Source organism: Trichosurus vulpecula, chromosome 1 (genome assembly GCF_011100635.1).
Source record: "Trichosurus vulpecula isolate mTriVul1 chromosome 1, mTriVul1.pri, whole genome shotgun sequence".
NCBI lineage: Eukaryota > Metazoa > Chordata > Mammalia > Diprotodontia > Phalangeridae > Trichosurus > Trichosurus vulpecula.
The window spans coordinates 547450793-547469306 of record NC_050573.1 but is presented as its reverse complement, the minus strand read 5'-3'; the positions used below and the strand labels follow the sequence as shown (position 1 = coordinate 547469306).

General features: G+C 38.0%; 1 protein-coding gene across 1 annotated transcript in view; it reads right to left on the bottom strand.

Moving 5' to 3' along the window:
• The window catches only part of GNE (glucosamine (UDP-N-acetyl)-2-epimerase/N-acetylmannosamine kinase), a 54083-nt gene extending 38595 nt beyond the window's left edge, over positions 1-15488 (bottom strand). The window contains exons 1-4 of the mRNA XM_036741579.1: positions 15270-15488; positions 4862-5064; positions 2972-3423; positions 671-823 (exon numbers count right to left, since the gene is read on the bottom strand). Coding sequence (XP_036597474.1) covers positions 671-823; positions 2972-3423; positions 4862-5025 — 769 coding nt within the window. The 5' untranslated portion in view covers positions 5026-5064; positions 15270-15488. The remainder of the gene's footprint in view (positions 1-670; positions 824-2971; positions 3424-4861; positions 5065-15269) is intronic.
• Between the last annotated feature and the right edge of the window lie 3026 nt (positions 15489-18514).

Below are 18514 nucleotides of genomic sequence, written 5' to 3'. Positions count from 1 at the left end.
CATTACTACTATTATTATTATTATGGTCCCCAGTCCCCTAGCTTGGTGATGTCTTCACCCCCTGCGCATTCTACAGCCCTCTTGCTGAGTTCAGGCAGTGTTTATAGAGCAATACAGGAGTATGCTGGTAAATGTTTAGCAACAGGTTCTCTGGGGGGAAATATATATTTCTATGCACACATAGTTAAGCTCATATTAAAAGTTTAAGAATAACTCTTGTAAGCTATTTAGAACTGGCTCCAGCAGAACCCTGGGTTCAGCTAACATCAGTCTATAAGAGAATAATTAGATAAATGCCAAACCAACAGGATTTATCCTTTTTCCGAGAAAGAGAGAATGGACGCTTCTTTGGTTTTATTGATAAATTAAACAATTATTAATTGCTGCATTTCTTGCATTTTTCCCCTTACTTCTTGGCAGGAGACTTTAGTATGTTTCTTCTGGTAATAAGAAAGATAGAAATCAAAGGGTAAGGTTTCTTAGTGTTCTCTTTCCTCTTAAACTTACTTTAGTGACAATGTCCTGAAAATACCATGTACCTGGGGATGTAATATACAATCCCTATTCTCAATGACTTTGAATAATAAGAGATTATATGAGAAAGAAAATAACATAGAATTAGCAAGAAGACAGAATTTGGCTACAATATTGCATTTTGAAATTCAATTACCTGCATCAATATTTGGAAACAGAATTAATGTCCTTTTGTTAAATGAGATAAGTGCATCCAATGTTAATTCAAACATTTTTATAGAGTGTTTAATATCAGTAGTCACAGGATGCTGTAGTGCTACTATGTAATCTTTTGGCTTTACATCATCACCTGTGTAGAGAGAACCAAATCATGTTGTTTTATTAGTTGAAAGGTTAGATAAAAAAGTTTCTAAAGCAAATGTCAGAATATTTATGCCTTTAAAGTCTAGTCTAAAAATTATTTTCCCTTTGATACTTCATAAGCTCCAATAAGGTACTTAAATTAGAAAATTTAAAATTAAATTGGAAATAACTGATAAAAATCTAAAACACACCAAACCTAGAAAGTATATGGCTTAACAGTTTTTAAAAGTTCTTTGTACTAGAGGCACAAAAATATAGGTTTAAAAAAGATGTGTTGCATATTTTTGTGATTCCAACTACTACGAAAGTCCTGGGGGGTTACAATGGGGGAAAATTTTCATTTCTTATTATACTTTAATACAGTTAACATCCTCAATAAACATTAAAATTATTATAATACATTATCTTTAGAAGAGTTGGGAAAGCAATCATTAAAAATGTCAAGTAAATCTTTAATATGTTGGAGTTTCATCATAAGACAACTGATAGTAATATAAAATTCAAAGTATGATGGGGCTTTTTTGGATCCTACTCAAGGGAATTTATTGTTTGAAATGCCAGAATTATCTTATTATTCTCTCTTTCTGTTTTCCTTCTGACAAATTCTTCCCTAAGTGAGCAATATTATGCCCCAAGGACAACAAGGCTTTAGAGTTCTTTCTCAAAATATTTACCTTATAAAAACCCACTTGAAATAACATGGGATATTTATAGCATAATTTTGTATCATATTTGAAACACTGAAAATGAATTATAATGTTACAGAATAAAGTAATTTGTTGAATAAACCAGTAATTCATTGCAAATGTTGCCAAATTCCAAAGGACAATCAGAAGTAGTTATCTTCATTAAATAATGAGACTTAAGCTCACTGTGAGTAATGATTTTTTCATTCTTTGTACTGGTATCCCTAGCGCCTAGCAAAGTGTCTGGTGTATAATAGGTTCTTAATAAATACTTCATGATTAAGAGTAATCAACTTTATGTACATTACATTTGGCTGAAGATCATATACTGACTTTAGATTGGAGTATTCTATTAATTTCTAAAGTGGAAAAGACAGGACAAAGAATCTATTACGGAAAGGATTAAAAGACACCAAATAAATTTGATATCAGGAACTAAGTGAAAAGTAAGAAAGACAAAGGTTCAAAGTACAACAACTTCTTTGGTTGAGGTTAAGGGCAATCAATTTAATATAGATGAAATAAAAGCAATAATCTACTTGGAATCATTAAAGATAGGATGAAACTAAATAGATACTGAAAAACAATGGTGAAAAGAATAAAGAAGTACCTTAACTATAATGAAAATGGAATCATAATATGTCTGCTTCAATCTCATGAACAAGGATGATCAGGACAGAATATGAAAAATAGAAAAAAAATTGAGAATCTGAAATTTGTCATTATATCTTCAGCACTATGAAAAAGTGGAAAGCTGCCCTGAGCTATAATTATCAATCCCTGGAGTTAGTTTATTGATCCCTGGGGTTAGTTATCTTATAAAATAGGAAGGTTCAATTCCTTCAGATGTTATTGTGGTATGAATAGAAATATCTCTTTTCTTTAGCATAACCTTTTCTTAGATTCCACACTCGCCCAATGATCTTCTGATAGTTATTTTCACTTCTGGATGAGATCTACCTATCAGGAAAGGGATGTGCTGAACAGATATCTTCCCTAAATATACTGTAGTAAGTTAGTAAATTAGCATTCTGCTTTGTAAGTTATGAAATGGAGCTTATAAATTAGCTGTATAATAAAAACCAAATTGGGTTTATTTCAAAGTTTTCCAAAATTTGAAAGTAACTTAAATTATATTCCTCACATCAAGTTACTTTTCAAAATAAACAATAAATATCTAAAAAACTTAGGAATCATGGCAAGGCCTATGAGATGAATGCTTTTTGTGAGTTTAATTAACTAAAGTTAGGGCCCTTGATGATCTGGTAAATTTTGTTTACCATGCAAGGCTTATACTGGAACCAAAAAACCAACCCTGAAGCAAAAACTTACCTCTGTATCTTTCACAGATATCGACACAGTTCAGTCACTAAAAATATTCATACATATCGAAAATTTTCTAGTAGAGCAAAAACAATCATTATATTGCTATTTCATGTAATACATACCTAACCACATACGAATAATACTCATGTAGTCTTTATTCTTGGCTGAAAGGAGTTTATCGTATGAGGGGCAGCCTGCCAAAAGGATGCGATCATGGTCTTCACACATAGATATCAGATGTTGTTCTGCATTTCTGGTGCAGCACACGTGATAATGAGCCAATTTGGTTATAGCATGTCTAATAGAGTCATCTATGGTCCCACTTACTTCTCCACCTTCAATATGAAGAATACGAATATTCATCAAGGCAGCAGAGGTAGCCACAGCCAGCGCATCAAATCTATCACCATGAACAATCATTATGTCAGGTTTCAGACGATTAAGAACATCTGGAAGCTTTACTAATGCAAGACCTACTGACTCCACCATGGCTGCCTCATCTTCACCCCTAACTATGGTATGTAGCCTTGTATTAATGTCAAAATCATCTTGTTCAATCATACGATATGTGTTTCTAGGTAGGAAAGAAAGAAAGAATCCATTAGAACATTTATTTGAATTAAAGCAATAAATACATGAGAAAAGCAATATAATGACAATATCTGAGTGAGATAAACACTTATTAAGAAAGCACAATCTTTGAAAATCTAGATTTGAACGAGGAAATCAAGAAACAGGATTCTCAAGTCCTACTTGGCTATAAAAATGCAAACTTCTAGCTGATAGTGCTAACTTAATGCAAAACAGAAATATTTCATTTGGAAAGGATACCATTTTAATGAATATTCTGGTTTTAAGAAAGGAAAGTGACTATGATTTGGTCCCATTCAATTTTGTCAGTAGCAGAAATGCTGTCAATTTTCTATCTAATAACCACACCAATTTAATAATTTTTTCAATCCTCCATTATTGAGGCAGGTGGCTAAAAAAAAAACACTTAGATTACTCTCTCTCGATGTCTCTTTTCCACCAAATTTCCACTCTGTCCTATCTCGAAGGTAGGTAGGAATCTGCTCAGATTTCCTTCTCTTACTGTCACTCACTTTGTCCTTCATGCTACCTCATTTCAAAGCTGATTTTTCTCCCTGGGCAAACAGAACTTATTTCACATGAAAAGATTTAACCACTCTCAAATTTCCTCTTGGTTCTTGAAATATTTTCTTATGTAAAAATGTCAATCTTGTACTTTTGTTAAAAATAATTTAAAACAAAATAAATCCTTTGAAACAATAAATTATTGCTATAATCTGTATCTTGTTTTTTAACAATGATGAGAGTTTAGAGTGTCTTTGGAAACTAAGTAACACTAGTTTAATCCACTAGAGAGCATTAAATGACACACCTATGTTATTCAAAGACCATTTAATTTCAAGTACATTTGTCAAAAGACAACTGTACATTTCTATCTTTTCAAAGATTCTTCCTAAACTTCTTTTTCCTTTTGTATTTTTTTCAAATTTAGGTCAAAATATAAACCACATCTAATTGATAGTTAAATGATATAATTAATAAATATTAACAACACTGCATTTTGTTTTATCTAACATATGAATTGAACTAAAAATAACTTGTCATATATTTGTATTCATTATATAATATTAAGTTAACATTATTCCCTGAATCAAAATAATTCTCAAAATACAATTATCATAAAGGCATTAGTATTATTAATAAACGTAAGAGTTTTAAAATGTTACTTAACCTCCCAGGCTTCCGTTTCCTAGTTCCTTGGACTAGATGACCTCAGAGGTCCCTTTCAGATCTATGCATTTGTCACACATCATTAAGTTAACACTGCACCTTGTATTCAAAGCTGAATAATACTTAATTTTCACAATCCAGTTATCAAAAGAGAATGTGCATTAATAAGTGTGACATAGTTTTAAGATCTAGTTTAAAATGCACTTCCCTCTAATTACATAAAAGAACATAAGGTATAGTTTCTACCTTACCCATAGTCATCTATTAGGTGAGATCCCAGTACTACCACATCAAGTTCAAAGAATTGAGGCTCTGCCTTAATGCCAAACATGATAGGGGCAAGTTTTGAGTAATCAGCTCTATTGCAAGTGGCAACACAAACTCGGAGCTTTCGGTTGTTCCCATTCTTCTCCATGATTTTTTTTCTTTTTGAGAGATTCTCAAAGTAGAGTTCCTAAATTTGCAGAAAGTAAATGTTAACATTATCTTTCATACATACTAATTTGTTCAATATTTCAACAGAAATACGCTTATCACAAACTTTTTACAAACCTGACAAAACTTTAATATTGCCTAGAATAATTGCTGCCTTGTGGTTTCACAAGCTACCTTTTTAGATTACAGAGACAAATTATAAATGTGTTAGCATAATCCACTATTGAGAATCATGTCTAAATTGTACTTCAGGGAACAGAGACAAATTTAAACATTTAGGGCTAGATTTTTTTTTTGAAAAAGGGTTTTAATATGCCAAAGGATTATGTGGTGGGACCCACAATGTGGGGAGTGGAACCTAAGATATATGGATATGTGGAACACAAGATATACTGGCAACCCTGGTGCCAGTAATAGAATGTATAGGTACTTCACTTAACATCACCCAGACCTACCTATTCACCCTTCCTTGCTGCTCATCCACCCAAAAAAGAATTATGAAAGTCAACATTTACATAGCACTTTAAAGTTTGTAGAAAATTTTATATACATTATCTCATTTGTTTCTCACAACAACCCTGTGAATCAGATATTTAAGCATAATCATATTGCTAAAGCTCTTCTAGCAGATAGTTCAAAGTGACTTCTTCCCACATTTCAAAAGTCCTCTACCCTGGAATTAACTGATACCCCCATAAATATATATAAACACAATCTAATAAGATTAAACACAACTGGTTAAGTATTCTCTTACACACACGTGCTCATGTGTGCATGTAAGTACACACACAGCCTCCTAGAGCTCCTTCCCTGCATGTGGTTATGCATCTATCAATACTTAGTCTGAAAAGAAGATTCAGTGTTCCTCAGTAATCTTTTACACTGGTCAACAGTCTTTACTACGTGAATTCCCTCTCTACAGGGGTATCATTCTGGGGATCAATCTCTCGGGAGGCAATTCGGTGTATGGAGCATGACAAACTTGGAATTCTAGGACCTTAGTACAAATCCCATTTCTACAATAACTATGAAACTTTGGGCAGGCAACCTAATATTCTCAACTGTAAAATGAAGGGCTGGACTAGATCCCCTCCAAGATATGTAACAACTCTACATCTGTGATTTTATGACCCCTATTTTATACATGAGGAAAATAAAGCTAAGAGACGTCCAGTGACTTGCCTCAGCTGGCCAAGTTCAGAGGTAGGTTTTGAAGCCAATCCTTCCAGGGCTATCATTCTGTCCACTCCACCTTACTGCCTCTTGTCACGTGGTCCTTCCCTTCATTTCTCTCTGCTTTTACTTTGCCTGCTGGTGGCTATTATTTTCCCTCTAAAGAAAAGCTGGATTTTGTACGATACCATTTAATCCTCCACTAAAGTCTTACTCTGATGTTTCACTAGGTGGTGTGGGAGTGATGCTGATACAGACAATGATAGAGACAATGTCAAGAGAGTGCAAGCTCTGGCAAGGCTGACCAAATTGCAATGGATCAGGCTGCCAGCTGTGTTTGTTACCCAAGCACCTGGCTAGCTAAGGTCAGTAAGTCTTAACACTAAAAGGATTGCTAGTAAGAAATTAATTTTTTGTTACCACGATGATTTACAAAGACATAGTTACTAAGGCAAAAAAGAGTAATGGCCCATGTTAGAAACCTGGAGCAAAGAAATTATAAATCTGTCATTTATATGGTATTTTGAACTTTTTAAAGGAAATGTTATATATAAATATAAATTCTACTTCTCTTTCATTAGATATATATTTTTAAAGTGTTCCAAGTATAAAATAGATGTGACCTGAATATAAAAGGTCACAATATTAAAAAAAAAAACCAACTGCTAGAAGAAAATAAGATCAGGTACTTTTTTTTTTTTAATAAATATGGGTAAAGGGAGAATCCTTTTTTCCATAGTTTTAAAATTTTTATTATTTAATATTTTTAGTTTTCAACATTGATTTCCACAAGATTTTGAGTTACAAATTTTCTCCCCATTTCTACACTCCCCCCACTCCAAGATGGCACATATTCCAATTGCCCCTTTCTGCAGTCTGCCCTCCCTTCTGTCATCCCATTCCCCCCACCTCTCATTCCCCTTCCCCTTACTTTCTCATAGGGAAAGATAGATTTCTATACCCCATTGCCTGTACATCTTATTTCCCAGTTGCATGTAAAAACAACTTTTTTTTGAGCATTTGTTTTTAGAACTTTGAGTTCCAAATTCTCTCCCTTCTTCCTTCGCCACCCACCCTCCTTAAGAAGGCAAGCAATTCAACATAGGCCATACATGTATCAGTACGCAAAACACTTCCATAATAGTCATGTTGTGAAAGAGTAACTACATTTCCCTCCAGCCTATCCTGTCCTAAAGGGAGAATTCTTAACCAAAAAGTGCACAGAAATAATAAAAGTTAAAATAGATAATTCTGACTATGTAAAATTAAAAAGCTTTTATTCAAATAAAATCAATGAAGGCAGAAAAGAAAAAGAGTGGAATGGGAAAAATATTTGCATTAAAATCATTAATAAAAAATCTGATATCCAAAATATACAAGGGACTGACAAATATACAATACCAAGAACCATTTCTCCAATATGTTCCAAATCACTAAATAATTTTGAAATTTTACTTCAGGACATACTAAGGGCCAAAGATGAAAAAAAAATGGAAACACACACAAACATATCATTAGTAGAGCTGTAAATTAGTCCAATTATTCCAGAAAGCAATTTGTAATTATGATAAGAAAGTGACTAGAATGCCCATGTCCTTTGATCCAGAAATCTCAGTGCTAAGTTATATACTCCAAGTACATTAAAGACAGAAAGAAACATACCACCTACACTTGAATATTTATAGCAGCCCTTTTTAGCAAAGAACTAGACACAAAGCAATTATCCATCGAGGAATAGCCAAACAAATAGCAGACATGGATGTAATGGCACTTTAATACTGTGTAAGTAATTATGAATATAAAGCATACGAAGACAAATCCTGGATGATGCAAAGCAAGCAAAGCCAGGAAAACAGTATACAAAACAACTACACAAACAACATAACCCCAGAAAATTGAGTGCCGTAGAACAACTGAGTCAGGTGCTAAAGAAAAGAGGAGGAAATGTCCCTTCCTCCTTTGCAGAGGTGGGCACTAGGGATAGTCATCATGCACACTGGAACAACGCCTATGTTGTTAGTTGGTTGATGTGTTGGCTAGTTTTGCTGAAATGGTTTTTCTCTCTTCTCTTTTTTATTCTTTGTGACAAGGGCTGACTCTCCGGGTAGGGGGATATCAGGGGATATATGTGGCAACAAAGCTAAAGTAAAAACAAAGATGTTAATACACTTTTTAAAAAATGTCAACAGTCATTGGAATGGCTATGGGAACAGAGGAGCGTTGCCATAACACTGGTAGGGCTGTGAAGTAGTCCAGCTATTCTAGATTTCAATCTGGAATTGTTTAAATAAAGTGACTAAACTATCCATAAACTCTGACCCAGCAATGCCATTTTGAGCATGTACACCATGGAAGTCAAAGACAAAAAAGGTCTAGTAATATACCAAAATTAATACAGCGGCATTCTTTGTATAGCAAGAGCTACAAACAAAATAAGTGCCCACTGCTAGAAAAAAACAGAAAACAAAAACACCACGGTTTATGAATGTAATGGAATATTACTAAGCAGGAAGAAAAGATGTGATAAATTCAGAGGAACACAGGAAGATCATATGACCCAGTGCATAGAACAGAACAACATACATGATGACTGTAAAGATGCAAATGAAGCAATCACTAAAAATGTTGGGGGTCAAGGCATGTGTGTCGTGGTGTCATCTTGTAAGAATTAGCTCAGGCTGTCTCCAAGTTAAATAAAGGCACTTATTCAGTGTGAGGCTGTTCTCTTTAGAGGATCTCCTTAGAGAAGACAGGTGCAGAAGCAGCCACAGCCTAGTGGGCAAAGCTAGGGCTTATCCAGAGGCAAAGTGCCTTCTGATCAAGAAGATGAAGAAACCCAGACAGGAAGATGAGGTAACCAGGGGCACATGCACAAGGGGTGATGGCATCAATGTTCTGTGCATGCTATTTCCCATCACGCAGTCTGATCCCTCTCAAAGGGGTTGGGGGTGGCGTGGCTACATTACTATGCACATGAGATGTTAATTAGTCCTAAGATTACTGTCAGAAAAGCAAGGTGGGCATTGCACTTGCTCAGAGCTGGTAATGTCCTGGGAAAGTACTCTTGGTCAGTTATCAGTCAAATGCTAGAATGTCGTTGGTTAGTTCAGGGCTACAGGGATCTTATCTGGACACAAGTTATTGTCAAGGGCACTATTAGCTCAAGCGCTCTGGATACAAGTTTATTGTCAAGGATACCAGCTGTTCAAGGGGATTCCTCATCAAAAGGAAGCTGAATTCTACTTAGATAACAGAAAAATCAATGAAGGTCCCAGAGAAGAAATAATGAAACTACAGAGCAGAGAGGCCATATTTCCTTGCATTCCTCAGACTTAGTTATAGGAGCAACATCTACCACACACAAACTAAGCTAAAAGCTGACCCATAAGGAGCTCCTCCCTCTGGCTTGGCACCCACTTCTATTCACAGAGACAAGGAAACTGTTCCCAAATGAATTAATGCTATACCCTGTTGAATATCCTTTCCATGCTGAAGTTAATACACTTTTTGTTCACTGTAAACCTTTTGTTTACTGTTAGATGGCTTACAATTTCCCGTTCATTCCAATCTTGAACCTGAACCACCAAACTGGCCTGAGTCGAGTCCATATTACAATACTTGGCAATAGTTGGCATGAATGGATTGGAATGACCTCATTCAAGTAGGGAAAGGTGATAGAGAAGAAGAGGAATCCAGGGTCATTAGACATTCTGATAAAGAGCCTTGAATCCTTGGGCCTCTGTGATTCTGGAGGTGGTACTTTTGGCTATGGCAGCATAAGGTGAGATGTCTTCCACTGACCCAGAGAGATTAGAGAATGAACTATTTGTAGGCATTCAGCAACTAGAGATTGATGTGTGTATGTGCTCTGCATTTTTAAGAACTGTGCCATAGGAGCAGCTAAATGGCACAGTGGTCCTGGAGTCAGGAGGATCTGAGTTCACTTAGGCCTTAGGCACTAGCTGTATAACCCTGGGCAAGTCACTTAACCCTGATTACCTCAAAAAAAATTGTGTCATAAAGATAGTAAATTCTACAAACTGTTTTTTGTTGAACGTGCATAAATTTTGAATGAGGGTATGTGTAATAGTGATCTCTAGGACCAAAAGTTTTAGTAGACCTGGGTCCTCCCTAGAGATTATAATTTAGGGATTATCTAAGAATTGTGATGAATGAACTGCTTGGCACTTTTTATATGGTGTTTGGGAGGCAATTGGGAACTGTGCCATACGGACTTTGTTGGAAATATGGAGCAAGACACAGAGTCCTTCCTAATCCTTGAAAGAACTGATGCTTTCCAGGAATCCAGAGACCTTTCTAGAACCCAGGATATGGACAGGAGGAGGAGGGATTGCTTCCACATCTGCTCCTTTGAACTGTAATTCTCATTCTCACTGGACCTCCCAAGGGTAGATGAGGGCATATGCTGGGGGCCCATTCTGTAGGAGCCCTTGGTAGAAATGTCAACTATTCACATCTGGCAGCTAAAGCACACATATTGGTTAGAAGAGTCTTTACAACCTCTTTTGCTTTGTGTTTTTTTCTCCTAAGAACAGATGAATAATTCTTCAATGAATATTCCTAGCCTTGATGGCAGCTATGTAAGTTGAAGACATCAATAGGAATCTGTGGAGGTAGAATCTGTAGCATGAGCTAGGATGACTTCTTATAAGATGAGGAGCCCAAGCCCAAGCCCTGGCCTGCCTGGCCAGAATCCCTTGTAGTTGCTTGATCCATACGTGGCTGTCCCTTAGCTCATCGATGTAGTAGACTAGCCAGGGGTGGTGGAGTCCCAGGACAGGAACTGTGGCGCTTGCCCAGGGAAGAACTGCCTTCTATTACTCTGGTCCCAGAACAGTGAGGAGAGCTGGGGAGTCACAGCAGAACAAAAGAGGAGTGCTCGGTATCAGCAGAGCAGCAACAGAGCAGGCACTAGAGTGGACATCAGCACAAGCAGGCCCATCTTATCCCTTTGTTTATTGTAATCGGGAACTGATAAGAGCCCTGGGAAGTCCAGTCAGGATGATACCCAGGAATCGACAGTGCTTCAAGAAGGACCTCTAGGACCAAGGATAGAACTGTTTGGAGGTGCCTTGCTTTCTGATGACAGGAGGAACACCAAACAGGCCACCCATTCACTGCAGAATAAGACAGCACCTCCACAGAGGCCTCTAAAGAAGAAAACATTTGTTAATCTTCCCTTTTTATCCATCATGCTCCCAGGGAAAGGGAGGTCCTAACTGATGGGACAGGGAATGGTAAGTGCTGTGTAAGCAGCAACGTGGAGGGGCCTTATCTGTTCCTGATTATAGTAAGTTAAAGGCTACACTGGGCCTGCCTGTTCTGTTATCCATTGGGACCCAAATCCTCTGCTTCCCAAGAAACTGCTTGCTGCCACTGGGTCAAACCACTGATATAACTTCCTGTTCACCTAAATTCAAAAACCAGCCCATGAAGAATCAGGAGCACTTCCCTCTGGCTTGTCACATGCTTCTGATAAATGAACCAGCATGGCTAACACAAAAGTGGGTAAGCTATATCCAACTGAATTAATGCTGTAGTCTTTTCTGTGCTGTGGTTAAGTAAACTTCCTTTTTGACTGTTTGATGGCTTAAAATTCAAGCAACCAAGGGTAACTCAAATCAGGTCTGGCCCATGACATTTGCCAATTGTAATCACATTATGATATTATATTACTGTACCTAAATTTACCTTAAAATTCCCCTATTGTTTGTCATTGAGCTGCTTTCAATTTTTTGCAACTACAAATAATGTCTCCATGGATATCTTTGATGAATTTACTGGTTTTAAATAAAATTTTCAGGATATAGTTCTAGCAATGGAATCAATGGGTCAAAGAGTATGGTGTGTTTTTCGGTAATGTTCAGTACATACTACCAGAATGCTCTAAAATATATTATACAGACTTGCAATTCTACCACCAATGAATAAGGTGTACCTGATTCTCTGAAACCCTGCCAACACTCAGTTTCCTTGCTTTTAATTATCTTGGGAAATTTGATAGGTATGAAGTGGTACTTAAAAGTTGTTTCAATTTGTATTTCATTGATTGTCAAGCATTTTTTCCAAACAATTATTGTTTCCTCTTTTGAAAATTGTTTATATCCTTTGATTCTGTTATTTTTGTTTATATGTACAAAATGTATGTATTTCAGGTTTTTAATGTCATATTTGCCATATTTTACCAATCTATTTGTAAATTTCTCACTTGGCTATACTCCTTTGGGACTTCTCTACCATGCCCCAGGAAGCTTATCACTGGAATAACCTCAGCATCCTATAAAATTTCATCAACTTTGGAATTCTACTTCATTACTACCTTCTGCCTCCCAGATTGGAGAGTCGGGCCATGCACTTCAAACTACTTGAGAAGACGGCTCAGCTCAGAGATCTCGTTTCTTACCTGACTGCACTCCTTTGAGACTTCTCTGACTAACTTCTCCACATGCCCACAAGTTGGGCACCTTCCCTCCCCTTCCTCCCACACCCCCTTTTCAGCAACCTTATGTATTCTGTCTTCCCCATTAGATTATAAACTCTTTGAGGGCAGGGGCTGTCTTTCTCTTTTAGTATGTGTATCCTCAGGGTTTAGCATAGCGCCCAGTACATAGTAGACACTTAATAAATGCTAACTTACTATTATTGACTATTATAATTTTTCTTTTAATTGTACTGTTTTTGTTGTACAGAAATTTATTTTAATGTGACATCTAGTTTTTCTTTAATTATTCCCTCCTATTCATTAAATACAAAAAAATTACCTTGCTTACACAAGTGAAATAAGTACATCATGATTTTTCCCTCATCTTTTTGCTAGTTTAAAAAAGATTGTCTCTCATCCAGCTAGAATTCACTGGAGCATAAATATGGTGGGATATGTGAATTTAAATCCATTCCCTGCTAAACTGCTAACCAATTTTCCCAGGTACATTTATTAAAATAATGGCTTCTTTTTCCAGTGAGTTTATCAAACTAATAATCTCTTGCATATATTTAGTTGAATGTCTTTATATTCCACAAGTCCATATGTCTATTTTTTCTTTTGCCCAGTAACAGATAGTCCTGATGACAATTGCTTTGTTATGTGTTCTAATGTAAATGTTTGTCAAATACTCAAAGGATTATCATGTACATTACATCATGTACATCATGTTACATTACATGTAACATCATAGTATATAAACATATATTTTAATGTGGAAACCTCTATCATGAAAAACTAAACATAAGATTAATGAAATTTGTCTCTCCTTTTGGAAGAAATATGAACTTCTTTTGGAACTTATTACAATCTTAGAAAATTGTGAAGAGGTTACATGTCTTGCTCATGGTCTCCTCTCTGCTTGCTCAATATGAATTATTATGTGTTCTTTCTGAGACAATGGTAATCCAAGAATGGATTAAGGTGACAAGTATAACTGTTGGTCCCCATCTCTGTTATAACATGAACCAAAAAAATGGACATTCATTTCAAAGAGTGGGATTTCAATTGGATAACAAGAGAAATGGTAAATTCATTCATTCACCTATTCTTTCAACAAAAGAGACTATTATATGCCAAGCATTGTGGCAGCCTCTGGTCCCTTCCCCCATGGAGGTTATAGTTAGTAAGAGATAAGAGATATGCATACAATTAACTATAACACAATATTTGTGGAATGTGAAAGTGCAGGAGTGATACAAAGTTCTATAGGTATTCAGACAAAGGAAAAAAAATCAACTTTATTATGTTATTACCAACAATACTAGAACATTATATAATGATTGCCAAATTCAGCCAACATAAGCTTGAGTACTGTGGGAGGTTGGGAAATTTTCTTCCCTGGATCTATTTATCTTAGAGATAATATTCTAGAGAAAATACAGTCTCTCTGAGGAGAGAATATAACTGGGTAAAGAATATACTTTTAACCTTAAGTCCCCTGGTTACTTGGTTCCACAGGATTAAGAAGTGCTATAACGGCTCTTAGAGATCATCTAGCAGAATTCTTTCATTTTACAGATACAGAAATTGAAACCCAAAGGAACAAAGTTTGATTTTCTCAAACATCACATAGGTATGTTCTTTTTACTACCAGCGTCAAGGGTAGACACAGTAGGTCGCTGACACCATCCATTATGCCAGTGGCTAGAGGTACCCTTCCCCACCAACATATGGTAGTGACTAAAGGTGCCACCGTTAACTCTAACCATACAACTCTACACCATTAACTCTACCCAGCAAAGCCAGTCCCATTACAAATGTGAACCAAATATACAATCCATTCAACAACCACACTTTTTTCTACCTACACACTAAGCAGAACGGTGGATAAAGTACTGGACTCGGAGTGAGGAAGGCCTGCCTCAGACACCGCCTGCAAGTCATCTGACGGCTCTAAGCCTCAGTTTCCTCAGAAGTAAAATAAGACAATAAAAGCACCTATCTCACAGGGTTGCTTTAAGGATCAAATGAGATAAGATATTAAAGTGCTTTTGCAAGCCTTAAAGGGCTACATAATTGCTAGTTATTTGTTATGATCACAAAACGAGGAGTGAAGGTATCAATCTGAAGGATTAACACTTCACTCAAAGTCCTTGACCAGGGGGAAAACCACCACCCGTCACTTCTCCCTACGCCACCAGGTCAGGTATGAGCCCCCTCCCGAGGGTGTCAAGTCCTTCTCAGCATCTTCGTTATTTCCTTTCCTACGTGGCACCTTTCCCCTGGCAGGCCAGGAAGTACCGACTACCCTTTGTGTGCAGCAGCGGCGCGGTCAACAAACGCCTCAGGCCTTGTCTGTGTTTGCTCAGGTACTCCACCCCGGGGATGGGCAGGTGCGGAAGCGGGGAACCGGGGGGGTGGGCGGGCGAGCACGAGACCGTTAACTGCACCCCTTCCCTCTTGCCCGCTCTGCCAGGCCGGAAGGAGCCGAAGCTAGACAGGGGCCGCGCCGGGCCGAGGCTGACGCCACCAGGGGGACAAAGCGAGGGGATGCTGCTTCCCACTCGGTCCGCCCCGCTCCTGGATGCCCGCCCGGGGGCTCTCACCTAAGCAGCCGTCCCGCTCTCTTCCTCTTTGCCCACGGCAGCTTCCAGTTTCGCCGGTCCCTGGATGAGTCCCCGGCGACGGAGACAAAGAAAGACAGCCAGACGGCGACAGAGGCAGGTCAGGCGGCCCCTCGGTTGGCCCTGACAGCTCCGGCAGACGCTCCTGCCTCTACTCGAAAGGAGAGGAGAATCCCACGCAGGCGCTGACGTCAGCGTAGCAGGGCGGGAGGGGGGAGCTGAGGGGGTGAGGAGGGGCGAGCTGGGGAGGGGAGGGGCGGGGCGGGGCGGAGGTGGAGGGCCACCTTGAGCTAGGTGATTGGTGATCCCTCCCGTCAGGCACCGCCCTTCCCCGCCCCTTCCCAACGGTTCTTGGGGAAGGGGTGGCCTTGAGCTTTGTCTTGGTGTTTCTCGGCCGGGTAGAGTGTTTCCAGCTTGGGGGAGTGCGTCTGTGGCCGAACGCTCGTCCTCCTTCCCAACAGAGGGTGACCCAGGACCAGGTTTAAGGAATGGAGATTATCCTCCGCCAAGCCAGGCCTAAGTATTTCTATTGGGCTGGAATCAATTACCATATTTTATGTATTTTACAACTTATGTTAATTACAATTGCATTTGCAACTTCAAATAGTGCGACACAGGAGTCCGTTCTCTTACCAATCGGGATCTCGGAAGGGATGAGACGGAAATCTTTCCCTTCCCCCACCCCAGCCTCTACTCGGCTTTGAACCTGGTTCTGGGAACTCCTGATCTGGCCAGGCCCCCCGCGCCCCCGCCCTCTTAGAGACTAGTGTCTGCCAGGTTGTTCTGTCCGTCCCGTAATAGTAGGACAAAAATTTACTTTGATACTTGGAATAGGACGGTAACAAACTTCATTAAAAAATAAAAAGTTTTAGTAGCTACAAAAACTCAAAAGTGTTTTTAAGTAGTGGCCGCAATTAAATGTAATTAATGAGTTAATACAATGAAATTAATTGTGATTAAATTCCGACTATTCCAAGAATTTAAAAGAGTTTCTACTGAAAGGAAAACTTTCAAGATGATATGGTCACTTCATGTGCATAGATAAAGGTTTTATTTGTTTGTTTCTTTTAAGTTTCTCTCGTAAACATGGAAATAAAGTTGAATAAACTTATAATTTTATGGAAAAGCTTTAAAAACGGACTAATGGTCATTTGTTAAAAGAGAGGCCAAAAAAAGAGAGCAAATTTATATATTGAAGTTCTGGAATGCAGCACCTCAGGTGCCCATAGAGATTATGAAATTCTATGATAATCAAATCACACTCTATTTCCAATGTCTGATCCCTGCTGGGAACCCAAACTTGATTCCTTTAAATCATTGACAAGCTAGCCCAGGGTTGCCTAATCTTCCGGTCAGGTCAGGTAAAAACTGTCAAACTGGAATCTATTTTGTGGTTCAACATTTGTTGAGTATCAAGTACATCCGCAATGTACTTAAATTTTAATCAAATATTCATTTAGCTTCTCCACCTCTGAATAATAATGGTAAACAGTAAATAGCATTTTAAAGTTTGCAGTGCCTTACATGATATCACAACACATAATAACTGTGTGACCTTGGATTTAACCTCTCAGTCCTCGGGGCGACTTTCAAAGCTAATGATAATAGGATTTGAAGTCAAGTCTTCCAGACTCAAGTTTGGCACTTTATCCAATATTCCACCTAGCTACTTTAGTGGATAGAGAACTAGGCTCAGAGAGAAGATGTCTGTTCACATCTTGCCTGTCATACACATATCCTGTCTGTCATTTGACCTCACTTAACATCTAAATGCCTTGAGCAACTCTCTAGGTTGTAAATTGAAGTGAGGGTACCAACCCTCCTTCTCCTCAGCGTCCCCTGGCTCTGAGACCCCTCGCTCTGATTGGACAGGGTGGAGGATGGATACCAGAGAGTTCCTCCTCGATTCTCCATTTAAGGAGGGGCGTTGGTGCAGCTCCTCTATTTTTCTCACTCCAGACCCAATTTCAGCTTCTTTTGATGTGGTCTAGCTCTTCAGATTATGTGCTCCTTGAGGGCAGGGACTGTCTTTTGTCTTTCCTTGTACCCCCAATGCTTAGAACAGCACTTAATAAATGTTTATTGACTGACTGACTGAAGTTGCATTGGTAAAGGGCTTTTAATCATCTAATAATTCCCTGTACCAATGAAATCAGGTTTAGTCTCTGTCTCTACATGTATGTAAATGTTGTCTCCCCTAATAGAAAGTAAATTCCTCTAGAGTCTCCATGTGCAGATACAATGCTCATAAGGCATTAGGAACTCAATAAGTGCTTCTTGTGATTTGCAGATAGAAAAATGAAAAAGTTATACATTCCCTCCTAGCCCTCAATTCAATGCAGCAAACATTTATTACCGTAAGGAGCAGTTAGGTGACAAAGCAGAGAGAGCACTGACCCTGGAGCCAGGAGGACCTGAGTTCAGATCCAGCCTCAGGCACTTACTAACTGTGTGACCCTAGGCAAGTCACTTAACCCCAATTGCCTCCTCCAAAAATTATGTGTTATGGGCTAAGTGCTGGGATAAAAAAACGAAAAAATGAAATAGCTCTTGCCCTCAAGAAGTTTGAGTTTACAAGGCTGGCAAAGAGCTGGAAGGAGGATTAGAGAGTGGGAGTAAAGGAGAGACCCTCTACATAATTCATATGTAAAGATAATACTAATATAATATATAATATAATAAAGTGTGGCACCTGAATTCAGTTCATAAGAAATGAGAAATCAAAAAGAAGTACGGTAAGACTCATATATGCTGATGCAGAGTGAAACAAGCAAAACCAGGGATATATGCAATAACTTCAACAATATAAATGAAAGAAAAAAAACAAAACTTCAGACTGTGCAATTAGAATGACCAAGCTCGACCTCAGAGAAGAAATAAAAAAAATGTCTTCCTCCCTTCCTTCTGGGCAAGCGTGAGAAATAATGGCTGGGGAATATTGCGTATATTGTCAGACGTAGCTGATGTGTTGGCTAGTTTTGCTGAACCGCTATTTTTCTCTTTGTAATCTCTATTACAAGGATGGCTCGCTAGGCAGGGTAGAGATGTAATTAGAAAACATGCTATAAAAAGAAAACATAGCAATAAAAATGAGATTTTAAAAATTTGCACAAAATAATACTATCCTTTCTACGTTGCTTGTGAGGTTTATCCTTTGATTGGATAGGTCTGTTAGTCTGAGAAATAAGTAAGGATGAATCTAGTTAGGGATAGTTTCAATTTTCAAT